Consider the following 22,906-nt stretch of genomic DNA (forward strand, 5'->3'; position numbering starts at 1 on the left):
TACGACTCGTTTATCACCATGTTAGTAAAGCTATAGTGAAGCCGAGGAGATGAGAGAGAGAGACGGTTATCTGACTGAGGAGACAGAGACTGTTTAAGGTGCATGCTACGGAGATCTGACAGGGGACAGTTGACTATTGATGGGTGATGAGATAAATTGATTGAGGAATTGATCACAATATTGATAAAGGATAACAGATCAAAGTACTAAGTTGGTGTGTCTACCATAGACATAGAATGACTGGTAACTACTAGTGGTAATTGTAGTTCTACGCTGTATACTGTTTTACAGTTGTATCTGAGAAGAAGATTGCATGTTCAGGTTTCACTGTTGAGTTTAATTCTGGAAGCCAGGTGAGATTTGTTTTGATTGATGTAGTTGGTTGTTGCTACAGTAGTTGATGTATCGTTCTCCCTACAGCAGACGCGAGAGGAGCAAGGAGCTCCCGGGTTCACGACAGGGTGGTGATATTGGAGCGGCCACCGGGTGGCGCCACGATCCTCTGTGCTGAGCGTCGGGGGATGTGGTCGTCAATCTGAGTTCCTGTATCGGAGAACAAGAACAAAGATCTGTTACAAACAATTGAGTACATTTTGGGTTCTGATAGGGGCAAGGCAGTATAACTAGGATTTGAAATAACCATTGTACAGCTTCCCAAATCCCTGACCTTAGATGTAACTACAGCTATACTGTAGCTATGGCTATAATTGGTCCTGTGTGGTTCAACAGAGACAGTAAACAGAGCTAGAAGTTAGACCGTCATAAGACTGACAGGATAGACAGGACTCCCAATTAGAAAGATGATTGGCTGAAACAAGGGAATGGGAGTGAGATGGTCAGAGTGAGAGAGAAGGAGGGAGAGGGGAGGAAGAGGGGGAGGGAGAGGGGAGGAAGACGGAGAGTGTGGAAGAGAGGGAGATGGGGGGAGAGAGAGTGAGAAGGGAGAGAGAGGGGAGGAAGACGGAGAGTGTGGAAGAGAGGGAGATGGGGGGAGAGAGAGTGAGAAGAGAGAGAGAGAGTGAGAAGGAGGGAGATGGGGGGGAGAGAGAGTGAGAAGGAGGGAGATGGGGGGGAGAGAGAGTGAGAAGGAGGGAGAGGGGAGGAAGACGGAGAGTGTGGAAGAGAGGGAGATGGGGGGGAGAGAGAGTGAGAAGGGAGAGAGAGAGATAAGGTGCTTATAGACAGAGACACTGAGAGAAAAGGAAGGACAAAGAAATATTTAAATAATAGAACCCTGACAGCAAGACAAAAGGAGACAGTTTCCTGTCTGGTACTTCCAGGGAGTGAAAGAGATCTTAATGAGAAGAACCCTGAATAAATAAAGGTTAAATGTAAAAAGTGAGGAGAAACATCCACACCCAGTAAAGAGTAGACAAAGCTTACCCATACCGGATAGAGTGAAACCAGACCGGTGCAGGTCCCTGGTGGGGCCGAGGGGGCCCTTCCCTGGGCACTGGGGCCCCCTGCTGGAGGGAGTGGCCGGCACTGACTTAGTCATGCTGATGACGTCATGGACCGGTCCATCATAGTTCCCTCGGGGGACGCCACGGGCATCAGCCATCTGAAGAGGGAGGATAATGTCATGTTAAGGATAATGTAGATCATCAACCATCTGGAGAGAATGTCATGTTAGGATAATGTAGAGCATCAACCATCTGGAGAGAATGTCATGTTAGGATAATGTAGATCATCAGCCATCTGGAGAGAATGTCATGTTAGGATAATGTAGATCATCAACCATCTGGAGAGAATGTCATGTTAGGATAATGTAGAGCATCAACCATCTGGAGAGAATGTCATGTTAGGATAATGTAGATCATCAACCATCTGGAGAGAATGTCATGTTAGGATAATTTAAATCACCAGCCATCTGGGGAGAATGTCATGTAAAGGATAATGTAGATCATCAACCATCTGGAGAGAATGTCATGTTAGGATAATGTAAAGCATCAACCATCTGGAGAGAATGTCATGTTAGGATAATGTAAATCATCAACCATCTGGAGAGAATGTCATGTTAGGATAATGTAAATCATCAACCATCTGGAGAGAATGTCATGTTAGGATAATGTAGATCATCAACCATCTGGAGAGAATGTCATGTTAGGATAATTTAAATCACCAGCCATCTGGGGAGAATGTCATGTTAGGATAATGTAAATCATCAGCCATCTGGAGAGAATGTCATGTAAAGGATAATGTAGATCATCAACCATCTGGAGAGAATGTCATGTTAGGATAATGTAGATCATCAACCATCTGGAGAGAATGTCATGTTAGGATAATGTAAATCATCAGCCATCTGGAGAGAATGTCATGTTAGGATAATGTAAATCATCAGCCATCTGGAGAGAATGTCATGTAAAGGATAATGTAGATTTCAGCCATCTGGAGAGAATGTCATGAAAAGGATAATGTAATTAACTTTTTATGGCTGCAGGGGCAGTATTGAGTAGCTCTGATTAAAGGTGCCCATTTCAAACGGCCTCGTACTCAATTCTTGCTCGTACAATATGCATATTATTATTACTATTGGATAGAAAACACTCTCTAGTTTCTAAAACCGTTTGAATTATATCTGTGAGTCAAACAGAACTCATTTGGCACAAACTTCCTGACCAGGAAGTGGAAAGTCTGAAATCGATGCTCTGTTCTACTTCCTGCCTATACATGGGCATGATACGTAAGAGTCTACGTGCACTTCATAGACCTTCCCCTGGATGTCAAGTGGCTGTGAGAGAAGAAATGTAGTGTTTATCTTGGTCTGAGTTGGAATACAAGCTCTTTGTATGACGTGTCCCTCATTTCCGGTACTCTGGGGAGCGCGAGGTGGACAGTGGGATTGCCTTCTGTTTAGCTGCCGTTATGGACGACTACTATCTCCGGCTTTGATTTTATTTGATACATGTGACCATATCATCGTAAAGTATGTTTTTTCAATATAGTTTAATCAGATTATTGAAATTTTTTCGGGAGTTTTGCCGTGTTCCGTTCTCTGACTTTGTTGACGATGGAGAGATCCGTGCCACTTGGCTAGTGCGCGTGCTAAATCAAGAGGGAAAGTTGCCGTTCTAAATCCAAACAACGATTGTTCTGGACAAAGGACACCTTGTCCAACATTCTGATGAAAGATCAGCAAAAGTAAGAAACATTTTATGATGCTATTTCATATATCTGTCGTACATGTGAACTAGTCGTGGGCGCCCAACGTTTGGGTACTCTAGCTATACCGAAGCTGCATATCGTAATGAAGTTATTTTTAGAATTCTAACACTGCGATTTCATTAAGAACTAATGGATCTATCATTTCCTATACAACATGTATTTTTTAGTTATGTTTATGAATAGCTATTTGGTCAGAATATGTGTGTCAGAAAAAGTGTCAGGAAAAATCCGGACGTAGTGGGAAAAAGTAGCTAAGTTAGCACAATGTGTAACCATTGATTTCAGCTCTAAATATGCACATTTTCGAACAAAACATAAGTGTATGTATAACCTGATGTTATAGGACTGTCATCTGAGGAAGAAAATCAAGGTTAGTCAAAAATTATATATCTTTTGCTTGTTTGTTACGATCGCTTACTTTTGCTACTGGGAAATTGCTTGTGTTTTTGGCTATTGTGGTAAGCTAATATAACGCTATATTGTGTTTTCACTGTAAAACACTTGATAAATCGGAAATATTGTCTGGAATCACAAGATGCCTGTCTTTCAATTGCTGTACACTATGTATTTTTCAGAAATGTTTTATGATGAGTATTTAGTTATTTGGCGTTGGTGTCTGTAATTATTCTGTCTGCTTTCGGTGCAATTTCTGATTGTAGCTGCAATGTAAACTATGATTTATACCTGAAATATGCACATTTTTCGAACAAAACATAGATTTATTGAATATTATGTTATAAGACTGTCATCTGATGAAGTTGTTTGTTGGTTAGTTTGGTTGGTTCTTGGTTAGTTAGGTTGGCTTTGTGCATGCTACCTGTGCTGTGAAAAATGTCTGTCCTTTTTTGTATTTGGTGGTGAGCTAACATAAATATACGTGGTGTTTTCGCTGTAAAACATTTTAAAAATCGGACATATTGGCTGGATTCACAAGATGTGTACCTTTCATATGCTGTATTGGACTTGTTAATGTGTGAAAGTTAAATATAAAAAAAAATATATATTTTGAATTTCGCGCCCTGCACTTGAGCTGGCTGTTGTCATAAGTGTACCGACGTCGGGCTTGCAGCCATAAGAAGTTTTAAGAGGATAATGTAGCCTTCATCATAAAACATTTGGTCACCTGTTAAAAAGGGATTTACTGTATAATATACACTAAGTAAAGGATGGGAAGAGAGTTATGCCACATTTGTCAAAGCACAAGTTGCGATGGACTTTTATACTATCACACTCTGTTACTCTGCGTAGCCATTAGCCCTTAGCCGTTAGCCATAAGCCGTAAGCCGTTAGCCGTTATCCGTTAGCGTTTAAATTGCTGCAAGTGCACTTCAAAAGCACAGTTTCTTTAAAACCTAATGTGGTAGAGTTTCAGGCCTCTGTCTGTAAAGTGTACCTCTCGCTTTAGGTGACTTCTGCAACAGGATAATGACAGGGCCATTTAGGGATGGATTGTTCTTGTTCCTCTTTAGCTCTCAGCTCTTACCCTTCACTGGTTCTCTGATTTTATCTCTTACTCTGCTGCGGGCTTTGAGAAATTATACAACTGAATGGTGGCAAAAGCTTTAACACAATGAAATGTCCCTCTCACTTCAAGTGAGATCTGCAACACGATAATGACAAGGACATTTAACACCCCTACTGCTCCTCTTTTTGGACAGAACATCTGTGTCCTCAATAGCCCATTCAATTCCCAACCTGGCCCCATTCCATCATGGCCACATAATCATCCCCTTCATTCCTAATTGGGATATATCACTCCTCACCGCTACACCATGTTAGCTGATGAGTGGTAAACCTTTTGGCACAAAATGGTCACGTGAATTACTCAAGTGGATGCCACACATTGGTGGTGGATGAGGTGAGTTCTCCCTTACTATGTACAGCTTTTTGAGTACCTCAGTAGGTAAAAAGGCGCTACATTAATCCAATCTAATATTATTTGTATTAGCCGTTAGCTCCTAGCTCTTACCCTGCTAGCATTAGCTCCTAGCTCTTACCCTGCTAGCATTAGCTCCTAGCTCTTACCCTGCTAGCATTAGCTCCTAGCTCTTACTCTGCTTCTATAATTTATGCCACCTGCTCCTCTTTTTTGGTGGTACTGTATGTCAATTTTCTCATCAGCTTTTACCCTGCTGTGCTTTTACCCTGCTAGCATTAGCCCCTAGCGCTTACCCTGCTAGCATTAGCCCCTAGATCTTACCCTGCTAGCATTAGCCCCTAGCTCTTACCTTGCTAGCATTAGCCCCTAGCTCTTACCCTGCTAGCATTAGCTCCTAGCTCTTACTTTGCTTCTATAATTTATGCCACCTGCTCCTCTTTTTTGGTGGTACTGTATGTCAATTTTCTCATCAGCTTTTACCCTGCTGTGCTTTTACCCTGCTAGCATTAGCCCCTAGCGCTTACCCTGCTAGCATTAGCCCCTAGATCTTACCCTGCTAGAATTAGCCCCTAGCTCTTACCTTGCTAGCATTAGCCCCTAGCTCTTACCCTGCAAGCATTAGCCCCTAGCTCTTACCCTGCTAGCATTAGCTCCTAGGTCTTACCCTGCTAGCATTAGCTCCTAGGTCTTACCCTGCTAGCATTAGCTCCTAGTTCTTACCCTGCTAGCATTAGCTCCTAGCTTTTACCCTGCTTCTGTAATTTATGCCACCTGCTCCTCTTTTTTGGTGGTACTGTAGGTCAATTTTCTCATCAGCTTTTACCCTGCTGTGCTTTTACCCTGCTAGCATTAGCCCCTAGCGCTTACCCTGCTAGCATTAGCCCCCAGCTCTTACCCTGCAAGCATTAGCCCCTAGCTCTTACCCTGCTGTGCTTTACCCTGCTAGCCCTTAGCCGCTAGCTCTTACCCTGGTTAGCCTTCATCTCTCTTCTCTTATCCTGCTGGTTGTTAGCCCCTAGCTCTTACCCTGGTTAGCCTTCACCTCTCTTCTCTTACCCTGCTGGTTGTTAGCCCCTAGCTCTTACCCTGGTTAGCCTTCCTCTCTCTTCTCTTACCCTGCTGGTTGTTACCCCCTAGCTCTTACTCTGGTTAGCCACCATCTCTCTTCTCTTACCCTGCTGGTTGTTAGCCCCTAGCTCTTACCCTGGTTAACCTTCCTCTCTCTTCTCTTACCCTTCTGGTTGTTAGCCCCTAGCTCTTACCCTGGTTAGCCTTCCTCTCTCTTCTCTTACCCTGCTGGTGTTAGCTGCTAGCTCTTAACCTGGTTAGCCTTCATCTTTCTTCTCTTACCCTGCTGGTGTTAGCTGCTAGCTCTTACCCTGGTTAGCCTTCCTCTCTCTTCTCTTACCCTGCTGGTGTTAGCTGCTAGCTCTTAACCTGGTTAGCCTTCATCTTTCTTCTCTTACCCTGCTGGTTGTTAGCCCCTAGCTCTTACCCTGGTTAGCCTTCCTCTCTCTTCTCTTACCCTGCTGGTGTTAGCTGCTAGCTCTTAACCTGGTTAGCCTTCATCTTTCTTCTCTTACCTTGCTGCGTGCTTTGATCCTCTTGTAGACGTAGTCAGGGTAAGCTTTCCTGGGTACGAAGCGTCCAGAGCCCTCTGTGACGTTCAGCTTGCCCCCCTCCAGGACGATCTTCCCCTGGCTGATCACTACCACCGGGGCTCCCCGGACCTCCATGCCCTCAAAGATGTTAATCTCCACTGTCTGGAAACACACACAAGGACAGAATAATGAACATCCAGCTCAGACATGATATCATCATCATCATCATCATCACACCCTTACAGACAGACGGACAAAACTCCTCCCTGACAGACAGACGGACAAAACTCCTCCCTGACAGAGAGACAGGCAGATAGACAGACACATTGGAGAGGGTTGTCTGATTTATGTCTGGAGGTTGACTGTGAAAGAGAGTTGTGTGTGTGTGTGTGTGCGTGCGTGTGCGTGCGTGTGTGTGTACCAGTGTGTGTGTGTGTGTACCAGTGTGTGTGTACCAGTGTGTGTGTGTGTGTGTACCAGTGTGTGTGTGTGTGTACCAATGTGTGTGTGTACCAGTGTGTGCGTGCGCGTGTGCGTGTGTGTGTACCAGTGCGTGTGTGCGTGTGTGTGTGTGTACCAGTGTGTGTGTGTACCAGTGCGTGCGTGTGTGTGTACCAGTGTGTGTGTGTGTGTGTGTGTGTGTACCAGTGCGTGTGTGTGTGTGTGTGTGTGTGTGTACCAGTGTGTGTGTGTGTGTACCAGTGCGTGTGTGTGTACCAGTGCGTGTGTGTGTACCAGTGCGTGGGTCGCGGCTGAGATGGTCTTGGTCTCCTTGGGGTTCCAGATCACGATGTCTGCGTCTGACCCCACGGCGATCCTTCCTTTACGAGGATACAGGTTGAACAGCTTGGCAGCGTTGGTGCTCGTCACCGCAACAAACTCATTCTCATCCATCTTGCCTGTCGCCTGGGGAATACGGAACAAAAACATCCTCTTCACCATCAGGAAAGAGCTGTCTTTTATACAACAATGCAAAGACGTTACTGTTAAGGACATATCGCATCATTGTGAAAACCAGTGAAGAAGAAGAAGAAGCAACAACAGTAACAACAACAGATGTGTCCTACGGTGGTCTAGCTGTCTAAACTGCTGCCTCCAGATCATATATACAGCTGCAGCATCGCTTTGAATTAGGCCAACTGCAAAAACTCTTTATTTCCCACTGTAAAGCACACAACGCTCAAAAAAAGAAACCTTTAAAAAAGAAACAACAAAAGATAACATACCACAGCCTTCTCCCAGACGATGGCGAGCCTCTCCTCGATGCCGTTAGTTCCCTCAGGGATGAGGGTGAAGTTGTCTTTCCCAACAGCTTTCTGGGCCGTCGAGAAGGTGCTGTGGCCACTGGCCGTCACCTGAAGGTCTCCACTGTGGACCAAGAGAACAGGACAGTCAGACCACTGTGGACCAAGAGAACAACACAGTTAGACCACTGTGGACCAAGAGAATAGGACAGTCAGACCACTGTGGACCAAGAGAACAGGACAGTCAGACCACTGTGGACCAAGAGAACAGGACAGTCAGACCACTGTGCACCAAGAGAACAGGACAGTTAGACCACTGTGGACCAAGAGAACAGGACAGTCAGACCACAGCACAGTGAGTCACCATCAGGGATGACTGAGAGAACAGCACAGTGAGTCACCATCAGGGATGACTAAGAGAACAGCACAGTGAGTCACCATCAGGGATGACTAAGAGAGCAGCACAGTGAGTCACCATCAGGGATGACTAAGAGAACAGCCCAGTGAGTCACCATCAGGGATGACTAAGAGAGCAGCACAGTGAGTCACCATCAGGGATGACTAAGAGAACAGCCCAGTGAGTCACCATCAGGGATGACTAAGAGAACAGCCCAGTGAGTCACCATCAGGGATGACTAAGAGAACAGCACAGTGAGTCACCATCAGGGATGACTGAGAGAACAGCCCAGTGAGTCACCATCAGGGATGACTAAGAGAACAGCACAGTGAGTCATCAGGGATGACTAAGAGAACAGCCCAGTGAGTCACCATCAGGGATGACTAAGGGAACAGCCCAGTGAGTCACCATCAGGGATGACTAAGAGAACAGCACAGTGAGTCACCATCAGGGATGACTAAGAGAACAGCCCAGTGAGTCACCATCAGGGATGACTAAGAGAACAGCACAGTGAGTCACCATCAGGGATGACTAAGAGAACAGCCCAGTGAGTCACCATCAGGGATGACTAAGAGAGCAGCACAGTGAGTCACCATCAGGGATGACTAAGAGAGCAGCACAGTGAGTCACCATCAGGGATGACTAAGAGAGCAGCACAGTGAGTCACCATCAGGGATGACTAAGAGAGCAGCACAGTGAGTCACCATCAGGGATGACTAAGAGAGCAGCACAGTGAGTCACCATCAGGGATGACTAAGAGAACAGCACAGTGAGTCACCATCAGGGATGACTAAGAGAACAGCCCAGTGAGTCACCATCAGGGATGACTGAGAGAACAGCCCAGTGAGTCACCATCAGGGATGACTAAGAAAACAGCACAGTGAGTCACCATCAGGGATGACTAAGAGAACAGCACAGTGAGTCACCACCAGGGATGACTAAGAGAACAGCCCAGTGAGTCACCATCAGGGATGACTAAGAGAACAGCCCAGTGAGTCACCATCAGGGATGACTAAGAGAACAGCCCAGTGAGTCACCATCAGGGATGACTAAGAGAACAGCCCAGTGAGTCACCATCAGGGATGACTAAGAGAACAGCACAGTGAGTCACCATCAGGGATGACTAAGAGAACAGCACAGTGAGTCATCATCAGGGATGATTGAGAGAAAAGCACAGTGAGTCACCATCAGGGATGACTAAGAGAACAGCACAGTGAGTCACCATCAGGGATGACTAAGAGAACAGCCCAGTGAGTCACCATCAGGGATGACTAAGAGAACAGCACAGTGAGTCACCATCAGGGATGACTAAGAGAACAGCACAGTGAGTCATCATCAGGGATGATTGAGAGAAAAGCACAGTGAGTCACCATCAGGGATGACTAAGAGAGCAGCACAGTGAGTCACCATCAGGGATGACTAAGAGAACAGCACAGTGAGTCACCATCAGGGATGACTAAGAGAACAGCACAGTGAGTCACCATCAGGGATGACTAAGAGAACAGCCCAGTGAGTCACCATCAGGGATGACTAAGAGAACAGCACAGTGAGTCACCATCAGGGATGACTAAGAGAACAGCACAGTGAGTCATCATCAGGGATGATTGAGAGAAAAGCACAGTGAGTCACCATCAGGGATGACTAAGAGAGCAGCACAGTGAGTCACCATCAGGGATGACTAAGAGAACAGCACAGTGAGTCACCATCAGGGATGACTGAGAGAACAGCACAGTGAGTCATCATCAGGGATGATTGAGAGAAAAGCACAGTGAGTCATCATCAGGGATGACTAAGAGAACAGCACAGTGAGTCACCATCAGGGATGACTAAGAGAACAGCACAGTGAGTCACCATCAGGGATGACTAAGAGAACAGCACAGTGAGTCACCATCAGGGATGACTAAGAGAACAGCACAGTGAGTCACCATCAGGGATGACTAAGAGAACAGCACAGTGAGTCATCATCAGGGATGATTGAGAGAAAAGCACAGTGAGTCACCATCAGGGATGACTAAGAGAACAGCCCAGTGAGTCACCATCAGGGATGATTGAGAGAAAAGCACAGTGAGTCACCATCAGGGATGACTAAGAGAACAGCCCAGTGAGTCACCATCAGGGATGACTAAGAGAACAGCACAGTGAGTCACCATCAGGGATGACTAAGAGAACAGCACAGTGAGTCACCATCAGGGATGACTAAGAGAACAGCCCAGTGAGTCACCATCAGGGATGACTGAGACCACAGAAGCTGATTCACTAATTAATAATCTATTTTCTGGTTGTTTTAGAGTGAATCCACTTTTTCTTCGTTGAACAATGTCCGCAAGAGCGTCGAACGGTGTCCGTGAGCGCGTCGAACGGTGTCCGTGAGCGCGTCGAACGGTGTCCGTGAGCGCGTCGAACGGTGTCCGTGAGCGCGTCGACCGGTGTCCGTGAGAGCTTTGAAGTATGTGCTAAATGCATAAGTACATCAGATATAATTCAGAAATGTTCTGTCTTTGTTCTAGTGTCTGTGTCTCTATGGCTGCGTTTACACAGGCAGCCCAATTCTGATCTTTTGCCACAAAATTTTATTTTTGACCAATCAAAATCAGATCTTTTGTCAATAAATGGGAAAGATCAGAATGGGGCTCCCTGTGTAAACACAGATTATGTGTTCTCACCAGGAAAGCAGGGAGTTGAGGTAGTCAGGGGTGCTGGGGTCTGGGTTGAGGGGCGGGGACATGACGAACGCTGCAGCCTTAGCCCAGTTCTTACTCCAATAGTGTGATCCGTCTGTCCCAAGGCTGGCTGTGATTGGCTCGCCATAAACCACCATGCCTGAAAATCATCCAATGAAAAAAGACGAGGTATTTGTACAAGAAATATCAGTTTTTCAGAAACATTTTTGCCAGGTCAACAACAAATGTGTTTAGCCATCAAAGAATGTATGACACAGAAATGATTTCCAAAGTAAAGTTGATATTGAATCGCTAAACCCAGTCTCACCCTTCTTCCTGGCCTTGGCAATGACATCAGCAGCCGACTTGCTCATCACCTTGGTGATGTAGAGAGGACAGTTGGCCTGCTTGGCGATGGTGATGGCCCGGTACACTGCCTCTGTCTCCACCTAGTGGTCACACATTAAACACCTTACTGTAACACCTCAACCAACAATTATTTTTATTTTTTTTCAGTTTAAGAACAAATTGTTATTTACAATGACGGCCTAGGAACAGTGGGTTAACTGCCTTGTCAGCAGTTCATTTTTTACCTTGTCAGCTCGGGGATTCAATATAGCAACCTTTCGGTTACTGGCCCAACGCTCTAACCACTAGACTACCTGCCGCCCCAAATCCCGGTTTCCACTAGTTACAACAGCCATAATGTCAAAATTGGCTATATCATAATTGGTTTTATTTATTTAAGGTTAGGTTTAGGCATAAGATTTGCAGCGTGGTTAAGGTTAGGATTCAGGTTACACACCAAAAAGGTCCATAGGAGAACACTTTTTGATTCCAGGTAGAACCCTTTTTTGTTCCAGGTAGAACTCTTTTGGGTTCCATGTAAAACCCTCTGTAGAAAGGGTTCTACATGGAACCGAAAGGGGTTCTACCTGGAACCAAAAGGGTTCTACCTGGAACCAAAAATAATTATATGGCTGTCTTCTTATGGGGACAGCCGTAGAACCCTTTTAGGTTCTAGATAACATATTTTCTTCTAAGAGTGTAGGCTTAGGTTTAAAATCAGATTTTAAGAAGGGAAATGGTAGAAATAGGTTTAAGTCTTTGTGGCTGTGGTAACTAGTGACGACCACAAATCACTTGGGTAACACTACCACTCCCGAGTGGCGCAGTGGTCTAAGGCACTGCATCTCAGTGCTAGAGGCGTCACTACAGACACCCTGGTTCCATTCCAGACTGTATCACAACTGGCCGTGATTGGGTGTCCCATAGGGCGGTACACAATTGGCCCAGTGTCGTCTTGGTTTGGCCGGGGTAGGCTGTCATTGTAAATAAGAATTTGTTCTTAACTGACTTGCCTAGTTAAATAAAGGTTAGATTTTTTTTAAATCAACTAATAAAAATGCTCAGACCATGACCTTGGCTCTCCTAACGTAGGTGCAATATGGTAACGTCCATCTCTACCTGAAAAAGGCTCGGGACACACATACTCAGCCTGGTCATTGTTAATAACAATATGTTCTTAACTGACTTGCCTAGTTAAATAAAGATGTTCTTTTTTTATTAAAAAGAGGACTAGCCACTCCTCAGAGCCTGGATCCTCCCTAGGTTTCTTCCTAGGTTCCTGCCTTTCTAGAAGGTTTTTCCTAGCCACCATGCATCTACATCAACATTGCTTGCTGTTTGGGGTTTATCACTTTGTGACTACAGCTGATGTAAAAAGGGCTTTAATAGAATACATTTGATTGATTTAGATGACAATATTCAGTCTCCTTTCCATTATTGCATCAATGGGAGAGTGGCAAATTCATCCACAAGGTATTTTCAACAAGCAATGGCATGTCTAGTCTCCTGGTTTCAAACCACTCTGGCACTAACAGTAACACTGGCTCAGAACAAGATACTGTTGTGTGATCATGTAAATGAGGCTATTGTTTATACAGAGACAGGAAGTCCCTACCTCCTCTGGGTGACACAGCACATGTCCCTCAGGCCCAGTGATCCCCATCTCCAGTAGTCGCTTCTGCTCCTATATAGATAGAAGGGGAAAGACGGAAACTACACTTCACATGGTGCAACCAAAGACAGCAGTTTATTCTGCTCCTATATAGAAAGAAGGGGAAAGACAACTGAAGATGTCCTTTGCCCAGGAGAGATATGCCCAGTCACTGTCAAAGGCCAGTAGTAAAATAAGTATTTCAAGTCAACAGGACAGTAGCCTACCTCGTCAATGATGTCTCCGTTCTCAGCGTGAACCTGAGCGATGGCACCCAGGTCTCTAATGATACCAAAAATCTCATACATCTGGCATGGGAAAGAGATAGAAACAAGGGGTGTTTCTCAAAATGCAAACTACCGTGCTCTGAGGATGCAAATTGGATGCAAGTCGGAGAATGAGTGTTTCTCAAAATGCATACTACCGTGCTCCACACTCTCATCCTCTAAATGCGTTCTCTTGAGTACGTTCTCTTGTTTGGTTTCTATTGTTGCCATTGTCCTGGCTGGAAGAAGGTTCGGTGAATGTGGAGGTGCAGCGTGAGGTAATACAGTAGGGGGAGTGATGCTCAGAGTGAGGTAATACAGTAGGGGGAGTGCTGCTCAGCGTGAGGTAATACAGTAGGGGGAGTGCTGCTCAGCGTGAGGTAATACAGTAGGGGGAGTGCTGCTCAGCGTGAGGTAATACTGTAGGGGGAGTGCTGCTCAGCGTGAGGTAATACAGTAGGGGGAGTGCTGCTCAGCGTGAGGTAATACAGTAGGGGGAGTGCTGCTCAGCGTGAGGTAATACTGTAGGGGGAGTGCTGCTCAGCGTGAGGTAATACAGTAGGGGGAGTGCTGCTCAGCGTGAGGTAATACAGTAGGGGGAGTGCTGCTCAGCGTGAGGTAATACAGTAGGGGGAGTGCTGCTCAGCGTGAGGTAATACAGTAGGGGGAGTGCTGCTCAGCGTGAGGTAATACAGTAGGGGGAGTGCTGCTCAGCGTGAGGTAATACAGTAGAGGGAGTGCTGCTCAGCGTGAGGTAATACAGTAGGGGGAGTGCTGCTCAGCGTGAGGTAATACAGTAGGGGGAGTGCTGCTCAGCGTGAGGTAATACAGTAGGGGGAGTGCTGTTCAGCGTGAGGTAATACAGTAGGGGGAGTGCTGCTCAGCGTGAGGTAATACAGTAGGGGGAGTCCTGCTCAGCGTGAGGTAATACAGTAGGGGGAGTGCTGCTCAGCGTGAGGTAATACAGTAGGGGGAGTCCTGCTCAGAGTGAGGTAATACAGTAGAGGCAGTGCTGCTCAGCGTGAGGTAATACAGTAGGGAGAGTGCTGCTCAGCGTGAGGTAACACAGTAGGGGGAGTGCTGCTCAGCGTGAGGTAATACAGTAGAGGGAGGTGCAGAGTGAGGTAATACAGTAGGGAGAGTGCTGCTCAGCGTGAGGTAATACAGTAGGGGGAGTGCTGCTCAGCGTGAGGTAATACAGTAGGGGGAGTGCTGCTCAGCGTGAGGTAATACAGTAGGGGGAGTGCTGCTCAGCGTGAGGTAATACAGTAGAGGGAGTGCTGCTCAGCGTGAGGTAATGCAGTAGGGGAGTGCTGCTCAGTGTGAGGTAATACAGTAGGGGGAGTGCTGCTCAGCGTGAGGTAATACAGTAGGGGGAGTGCTGCTCAGCGTGAGGTAATGCAGTAGGGGAAGTGCTGCTCAGCGTGAGGTAATACAGTAGGGAGAGTCCTGCTCAGCGTGAGGTAATACAGTAGGGGAGTGCTGCTCAGTGTGAGGTAATACAGTAGGGGGAGTGCTGCTCAGCGTGAGGTAATACAGTAGGGGGAGTGCTGCTCAGCGTGAGGTAATACAGTAGGGGGAGTGCTGCTCAGCGTGAGGTAATACAGTAGAGGGAGTACTGCTCAGCGTGAGGTAATACAGTAGAGGGAGTGCTGCTCAGCGTGAGGTAATACAGTAGGGGGAGTGCTGCTCAGCATGAGGTAATACAGTAGGGGGAGTCCTGCTCAGCGTGAGGTAATACAGTAGGGGGAGTGCTGCTCAGCGTGAGGTAGTACAGTAGGGGGAGTCCTGCTCAGCATGAGGTAATACAGTAGGGGGAGTGCTGCTCAGCGTGAGGTAATACAGTAGGGGGAGTGCTGCTCAGCGTGAGGTAATACAGTAGGGGGAGTGCTGCTCAGCATGAGGTAATACAGTAGGGGGAGTCCTGCTCAGCATGAGGTAATACAGTAGGGAGAGTGCTGCCCAAATGGAATGTTTTACTCAAGAGAACGTCCTCGGAAAATACACTTGGAGCATGAGAGTACGGAGCACGGTAGTATGCATATTGAGAAACACCCAAGGTTATTGTTTACATTACATTTTAGAGAAGTCTGAATGAATAGTTTGAAGAAATAAAACTTACCTGACTATCTGAGCTCTGGAATTTGTCCTTGTAAGCCATGAAGATCAAGAAGGAATTGACTCCTGGAAAAATTCAAACGTAACACATTTCAAACGATTTCAAGGAATTGAATTTCTCGCATTTGAAAATCACAGGCATGTGCAGATGTGTGTACATGTCTGTGCTCTCCTGTGTGTGATTATGGTTGTGTCGTTGTGTGTGTGTGTTAGTGCATGAGTGAGTTTGAGAGTTCAGCTGGGTGAGAGAGAGAGTTGGTGGGCTGCCTGGCTGTCTGTGTGGACTAGTGAGTGTAGCTCAGCTGGGTGAGAGAGAGTTGGTGGGCTGCCTGGCTGTCTGTGTGGATTAGTGAGTGTAGCTCAGCTGGGTGAGAGAGAGTTGGTGGGCTGACTGGCTGTCTGTGTGGATTAGTGACTGTAGCTCAGCTGGGTGAGAGAGAGTTGGTGGGCTGACTGGCTGTCTGTGTGGATTAGTGAGTGTAGCTCAGCTGGGTGAGAGAGAGTTGGTGGGCTGACTGGCTGTCTGTGTGGATTAGTGAGTGTAGATCAGCTGGGTGAGAGAGAGTTGGTGGGCTGACTGGCTGTCTGTGTGGATTAGTGAGTGTAGCTCAGCTGGGTGAGAGAGAGTTGGTGGGCTGACTGGCTGTCTGTGTGGACTAGTGACTGTAGCTCAGCTGGGTGAGAGAGAGTTGGTGGGCTGACTGGCAGTCTGTGTGGACTAGTGAGTGTAGCTCAGCTGGGTGAGAGAGAGTTGGTGGGCTGCCTGGCTGTCTGTGTGGATTAGTGACTGTAGCTCAGCTGGGTGAGAGAGAGTTGGTGGGCTGACTGGCTGTCTGTGTGGATTAGTGACTGTAGCTCAGCTGGGTGAGAGAGAGTTGGTGGGCTGACTGGCTGTCTGTGTGGATTAGTGAGTGTAGCTCAGCTGGGTGAGAGAGAGTTGGTGGGCTGACTGGCTGTCTGTGTGGATTAGTGAGTGTAGATCAGCTGGGTGAGAGAGAGTTGGTGGGCTGACTGGCTGTCTGTGTGGATTAGTGAGTGTAGCTCAGCTGGGTGAGAGAGAGTTGGTGGGCTGACTGGCTGTCTGTGTGGACTAGTGACTGTAGCTCAGCTGGGTGAGAGAGAGTTGGTGGGCTGACTGGCAGTCTGTGTGGACTAGTGAGTGTAGCTCAGCTGGGTGAGAGAGAGTTGGTGGGCTGCCTGGCTGTCTGTGTGGATTAGTGACTGTAGCTCAGCTGGGTGAGAGAGAGTTGGTGGGCTGCCTGGCTGTCTGTGTGGATTAGTGACTGTAGCTCAGCTGGGTGAGAGAGAGTTGGTGGGCTGACTGGCTGTCTGTGTGGATTAGTGACTGTAGCTCAGCTGGGTGAGAGAGAGTTGGTGGGCTGACTGGCTGTCTGTGTGGATTAGTGAGTGTAGCTCAGCTGGGTGAGAGAGAGTTGGTGGGCTGACTGGCTGTCTGTGTGGATTAGTGAGTGTAGATCAGCTGGGTGAGAGAGAGTTGGTGGGCTGACTGGCTGTCTGTGTGGATTAGTGACTGTAGCTCAGCTGGGTGAGAGAGAGTTGGTGGGCTGACTGGCAGTCTGTGTGGACTAGTGAGTGTAGCTCAGCTGGGTGAGAGAGAGTTGGTGGGCTGACTGGCTGTCTGTGTGGATTAGTGACTGTAGCTCAGCTGGGTGAGAGAGAGTTGGTGGGCTGACTGGCTGTCTGTGTGGATTAGTGAGTGTAGCTCAGCTGGGTGAGAGAGAGTTGGTGGGCTGCCTGGCTGTCTGTGTGGATTAGTGAGTGTAGCTCAGCTGGGTGAGAGAGAGAGAGTTGGTGGGCTGACTGGCTGTCTGTGTGGATTAGTGAGTGTAGCTCAGCTGGGTGAGAGAGAGTTGGTGGGCTGACTGGCTGTCTGTGTGGATTAGTGAGTGTAGCTCAGCTGGGTGAGAGAGAGTTGGTGGGCTGACTGGCTGTCTGTGTGGATTAGTGAGTGTAGATCAGCTGGGTGAGAGAGAGTTGGTGGGCTGACTGGCTGTCTGTGTGGATTAGTGAGTGTAGCTCAGCTGGGTGAGAGAGAGTTGGTGGGCTGACTGGCTGTCTGTGTGGACTAGTGACTGTAGCTCAGCTGGGTGAGAGAGAGTTGGTGGGCTGACTGGCAGTCTGTGTGGACTAGTGAGTGTAGCTCAGCTGGGTGAGAGAGAGTTGGTGGGCTGCCTGGCTGTCTGTGTGGATTAGTGACTGTAGCTCAGCTGGGTGAGAGAGAGTTGGTGGGCTGCCTGGCTGTCTGTGTGGATTAGTGACTGTAGCTCAGCTGGGTGAGAGAGAGTTGGTGGGCTGACTGGCTGTCTGTGTGGATTAGTGACTGTAGCTCAGCTGGGTGAGAGAGAGTTGGTGGGCTGACTGGCTGTCTGTGTGGATTAGTGAGTGTAGCTCAGCTGGGTGAGAGAGAGTTGGTGGGCTGACTGGCTGTCTGTGTGGATTAGTGAGTGTAGATCAGCTGGGTGAGAGAGAGTTGGTGGGCTGACTGGCTGTCTGTGTGGATTAGTGACTGTAGCTCAGCTGGGTGAGAGAGAGTTGGTGGGCTGACTGGCAGTCTGTGTGGACTAGTGAGTGTAGCTCAGCTGGGTGAGAGAGAGTTGGTGGGCTGACTGGCTGTCTGTGTGGATTAGTGACTGTAGCTCAGCTGGGTGAGAGAGAGTTGGTGGGCTGACTGGCTGTCTGTGTGGATTAGTGAGTGTAGCTCAGCTGGGTGAGAGAGAGTTGGTGGGCTGCCTGGCTGTCTGTGTGGATTAGTGAGTGTAGCTCAGCTGGGTGAGAGAGAGAGTTGGTGGGCTGACTGGCTGTCTGTGTGGATTAGTGAGTGTAGCTCAGCTGGGTGAGAGAGAGTTGGTGGGCTGACTGGCTGTCTGTGTGGATTAGTGAGTGTAGCTCAGCTGGGTGAGAGAGAGTTGGTGGGCTGACTGGCTGTCTGTGTGGATTAGTGAGCATCATGAGTCTCTAGTGCATACTAGTGCATCATAGTGTATGTGTCTCTAGTGTTGTCACCTGCAGTAATCCTCACAGGTGTGTGTGTGTGTGTGTGTGTGTGTGTGTGTGTGTGTGTGTGTGTGTGTGTGTGTGTGTGTGTGTGTGTGTGTGTGTGTGTGTGTGTGTGTGTGTGTGTGTGTGTGTGTGTGTGTGTGTGTGTGTGTGTGTGTGTCTGTATTCTCCTAACAGCAGAGTATCAGACACATTACCACAACACCATTATCAGCAGAGTATCAGACACATTATCACAACACCATTAACAGCAGAGTATCAGACACATTATCACAACACCATTAACAGCAGAGTATCAGACACATTATCACAACAGAGTATCAGACACATTATCACAACACCATTAACAGCAGAGTATCAGACACATTATCACAACACCATTAACAGCAGAGTATCAGACACATTATCACAACACCATTAACAGCAGAGTATCAGACACATTATCACAACACCATTAACAACAGAGTATCAGACACATTATCACAACACCATTATCAGCAGAGTATCAGACACATTATCACAACACCATTAACAGCAGAGTATCAGACACATTATCACAACACCATTAACAGCAGAGTATCAGACACATTATCACAACAGAGTATCAGACACATTATCACAACACCATTAACAGCAGAGTATCAGACACATTACCACAACACCATTAACAGCAGAGTATCAGACACATTACCACAACACCATTAACAGCAGAGTATCAGACACATTATCACAACACCATTAACAGCAGAGTATCAGACACATTACCACAACACCATTAACAGCAGAGTATCAGACACATTATCACAACACCATTAACAGCAGAGTATCAGACACATTATCACAACACCATTAACAGCAGAGTATCAGACACATTATCACAACACCATTAACAGCAGAGTATCAGACACATTATCACAACACCATTAACAGCAGAGTATCAGACACATTACCACAACACCATTAACAGCAGAGTATCAGACACATTATCACAACAGAGTATCAGACACATTATCACAACACCATTAACAGCAGAGTATCAGACACATTATCACAACACCATTAACAGCTGGACATGACCTCTTTCAAAGTTATTTTTGGTAATATCATCTGATGTATTCTCATCTAGTAGTTATATGGTAGGGAAACGATTTAAGAGTCATATTGGGTGGTTTTGTGTCAGACAGACTGAGATTTGAAGACAGACACAGGCAGATCCTGAACATCCTGAAACAATACCTTTATCCTTCACCAGACGCTCCATCTCTTCAAAGAGTCCGTCGTGCCAGCGGGTGATGTCCATGTGGAGGGAGTAATCACAGCAGGACCCCCTGTCTGCTATGTCCTTCCACTGGTCGTAGGCCCCCAGGAGGCTGGCACCATGCTCAGGGACCACATGGTCAACTAGAGGACAGGAGAGAAGAAGAGGACCAGGTCAACTACAGGACAGGAGAAAAGAAAAGGACCAGGTCAACTATAGGACAGGAGAGAAGAAGAGGACCAGGTCAACTATAGGACAGGAGAGAAGAGGACCAGGTCAACTATAGGACAGGAGAGAAGAAGAGGACCAGGTCAACTATGGGACAGGAGAGAAGAAGAGGACCAGGTCAACTATAGGACAGGAGAGAAGAAGAGGACCAGGTCAACTACAGGACAGGAGAGAAGAAGAGGACCAGGTCAACTATAGGACAGGAGAGAAGAAGAGGACCAGGTCAACTATGGGACAGGAGAGAAGAAGATGACCAGGTCAACTATAGGACAGGAGAGAAGAAGAGGACCAGGTCAACTATGGGACAGGAGAGAAGAAGATGACCAGGTCAACTATAGGACAGGAGAGAAGAAGATGACCAGGTCAACTATAGGACAGGAGAGAAGAAGAGGACCAGGTCAACTATAGGACAGGAGAGAAGAAGAGGGAACAGGTCAACTACAGGACAGGAGAGAAGAAAAGGACCAGGTCAACTATAGGACAGGAGAGAAGAAGAGGACCAGGTCAACTATAGGACAGGAGAGAAGAAGAGGACCAGGTCAACTAGAGGAGAGGAGAGAAGAAGAGGACCAGGTCAACTATAGGACAGGAGAGAAGAAGAGGACCAGGTCAACTACAGGACAGGAAAGAAGAAGAGGACCAGGTCAACTATAGGACAGGAGAGAAGAAGAGGACCAGGTCAACTATAGGACAGGAGAGAAGAAGAGGACCAGGTCAACTATAGGACAGGAGAGAAGAAGAGGGAACAGGTCAACTACAGGACAGGAGAGAAGAAAAGGACCAGGTCAACTATAGGACAGGAGAGAAGAAGAGGGAACAGGTCAACTATAGGACAGGAGAGAAGAAGAGGACCAGGTCAACTATAGGACAGGAGAGAAGAAGAGGACCAGGTCAACTACAGGACAGGAGAGAAGAAGAGGACCAGGTCAACTACAGGACAGGAGAGAAGAAGAGGACCAGGTCAACTATAGGACAGGAGAGAAGAAGAGGACCAGGTCAACTACAGGACAGGAGAGAAGAAGAGGACCAGGTCAACTATAGGACGGGAGAGAAGAAGAGGACCAGGTCAACTATAGGACAGGAGAGAAGAAGAGGACCAGGTCAACTATAGGACAGGAGAGAAGAAGAAGACCAGGTCAACTATAGGACAGGAGAGAAGAAGAGGACCAGGTCAACTATAGGACAGGAGAGAAGAAGAAGACCAGGTCAACTATAGGACAGGAGAGAAGAAGAGGACCAGGTCAACTATAGGACAGGAGAGAAGAAGAGGACCAGGTCAACTATAGGACAGGAGAGAAGAAGAAGACCAGGTCAACTATAGGACAGGAGAGAAGAAGAAGACCAGGTCAACTATAGGACAGGAGAGAAGAAGAAGACCAGGTCAACTATAGGACAGGAGAGAAGAAGAGGACCAGGTCAACTATAGGACAGGAGAGAAGAGGACCAGGTCAACTATAGGACAGGAGAGAAGAAGAGGACCAGGTCAACTATAGAACAGGAGAGAAGAGGACCAGGTCAACTATAGGACAGGAGAGAAGAAGAAGAGGACCAGGTCAACTATAGGACAGGAGAGAAGAGGACCAGGTCAACTATAGGACAGGAGAGAAGAAGAGGACCAGGTCAACTATAGGACAGGAGAGAAGAAGAAGACTAGGTCAACTATAGGACAGGAGAGAAGAAGAGGACCAGGTCAACTATAGGACAGGAGAGAAGAAGAGGACCAGGTCAACTATAGGACAGGAGAGAAGAAGAGGACCAGGTCAACTATAGGACAGGAGAGAAGAAGATGACCAGGTCAACTATAGGACAGGAGAGAAGAGGACCAGGTCAACTATAGGACAGGAGAGAAGAAGAGGACCAGGTCAACTATAGGACAGGAGAGAAGAAGAAGACTAGGTCAACTATAGGACAGGAGAGAAGAAGAGGACCAGGTCAACTATAGGACAGGAGAGAAGAAGAGGACCAGGTCAACTATAGGACAGGAGAGAAGAAGATGACCAGGTCAACTACAGGACAGGAGAGAAGAAGAGGACCAGGTCAACTATAGGACAGGAGAGAAGAAGAGGACCAGGTCAACTATAGGACAGGAGAGAAGAAGAGGACCAGGTCAACTATAGGACAGGAGAGAAGAAGAGGACCAGGTCAGCTATAGGACAGGAGAGAAGAAGAGGACCAGGTCAACTACAGGACAGGAGAGAAGAAGAGGACCAGGTCAACTATAGGACAGGAGAGAAGAAGAGGACCAGGTCAACTATAGGACAGGAGAGAAGAAGAGGACCAGGTCAACTATGGGACTGACAGGGGAGAAGAAGAGGACCAGGTCAACTATGGGACTGACAGGGGAGAGAGGAAACACACACTGAGCAGAGGACTTCAACTCAGTTTCTTTCTTTCAAGATCGAAGACGATCCACGAATAACGTAGACGACGCAAAGTCACAGAAGTATCCATTAAAAACATCAGACTGATATTACCTCCAATGTTATATCCCTAACAACACAGCTCACATAACAGCCCTGTGGGGGTCTGCGCTGCTGTTTACACAGATCCAATAGAAGCTGGAGGCTGGAGGCTGTCTGTGCTGCTGTTTAGACAGATCCAATAGAAGCTGGAGGCTGGAGGCTGTCTGTGCTGCTGTTTAGACAGATCCAATAGAAGCTGGAGGCTGTCTGTGCTGCTGTTTAGACAGATCCAATAGAAGCTGGAGGCTGGAGGCTGTCTGTGCTGCTGTTTCGACAGATCCAATAGAAGCTGGAGGACGGTTTGAGGGTAAAGTGTTCAGAGTAAAGTCTCTCTGACAGGCTGGGACAGCGTGACCCTGTTTCAGATGATCTAACTGCAGCACTCAGACATGCTCTCCTCTCCTCCAGCTCTCCTCCGTCTCCCCCTTTTTCTCCCCCCTGTCTCTAACCGCTCAGAGAGATTCCCTCTCAGCCTGTCTCACTCGCTGCCACAAAGGAACACAAATTGTCTCCCTCTGATCTGATCCAGAGGCAGCTGCCCTACCCCTCCCTCTCCCTGTACCACCTCCCTTCATCTCTCTCCCTGTACCACCCCCCTCCATCTCTCTCCC

General features: G+C 47.4%; 1 protein-coding gene across 1 annotated transcript in view; it reads right to left on the reverse strand.

Moving 5' to 3' along the window:
• Positions 1 to 451: 451 nt before the first annotated feature.
• LOC120042032 (dihydropyrimidinase-related protein 2-like) overlaps positions 452 to 22,906 on the reverse strand; it is a 33,689-nt gene continuing 11,234 nt past the window's right edge. The window contains exons 4-14 of the mRNA XM_038986923.1: positions 19,584 to 19,748; positions 15,334 to 15,395; positions 13,173 to 13,253; positions 12,910 to 12,978; positions 11,275 to 11,395; positions 10,950 to 11,106; positions 7,872 to 8,013; positions 7,381 to 7,551; positions 6,628 to 6,807; positions 1,390 to 1,561; positions 452 to 543 (exon numbers count right to left, since the gene is read on the reverse strand). Coding sequence (XP_038842851.1) covers positions 452 to 543; positions 1,390 to 1,561; positions 6,628 to 6,807; positions 7,381 to 7,551; positions 7,872 to 8,013; positions 10,950 to 11,106; positions 11,275 to 11,395; positions 12,910 to 12,978; positions 13,173 to 13,253; positions 15,334 to 15,395; positions 19,584 to 19,748 — 1,412 coding nt within the window. The remainder of the gene's footprint in view (positions 544 to 1,389; positions 1,562 to 6,627; positions 6,808 to 7,380; positions 7,552 to 7,871; positions 8,014 to 10,949; positions 11,107 to 11,274; positions 11,396 to 12,909; positions 12,979 to 13,172; positions 13,254 to 15,333; positions 15,396 to 19,583; positions 19,749 to 22,906) is intronic.

This window comes from Salvelinus namaycush, unplaced genomic scaffold (genome assembly GCF_016432855.1).
Source record: "Salvelinus namaycush isolate Seneca unplaced genomic scaffold, SaNama_1.0 Scaffold60, whole genome shotgun sequence".
In the NCBI taxonomy this organism is placed as follows: Eukaryota; Metazoa; Chordata; class Actinopteri; order Salmoniformes; family Salmonidae; genus Salvelinus; species Salvelinus namaycush.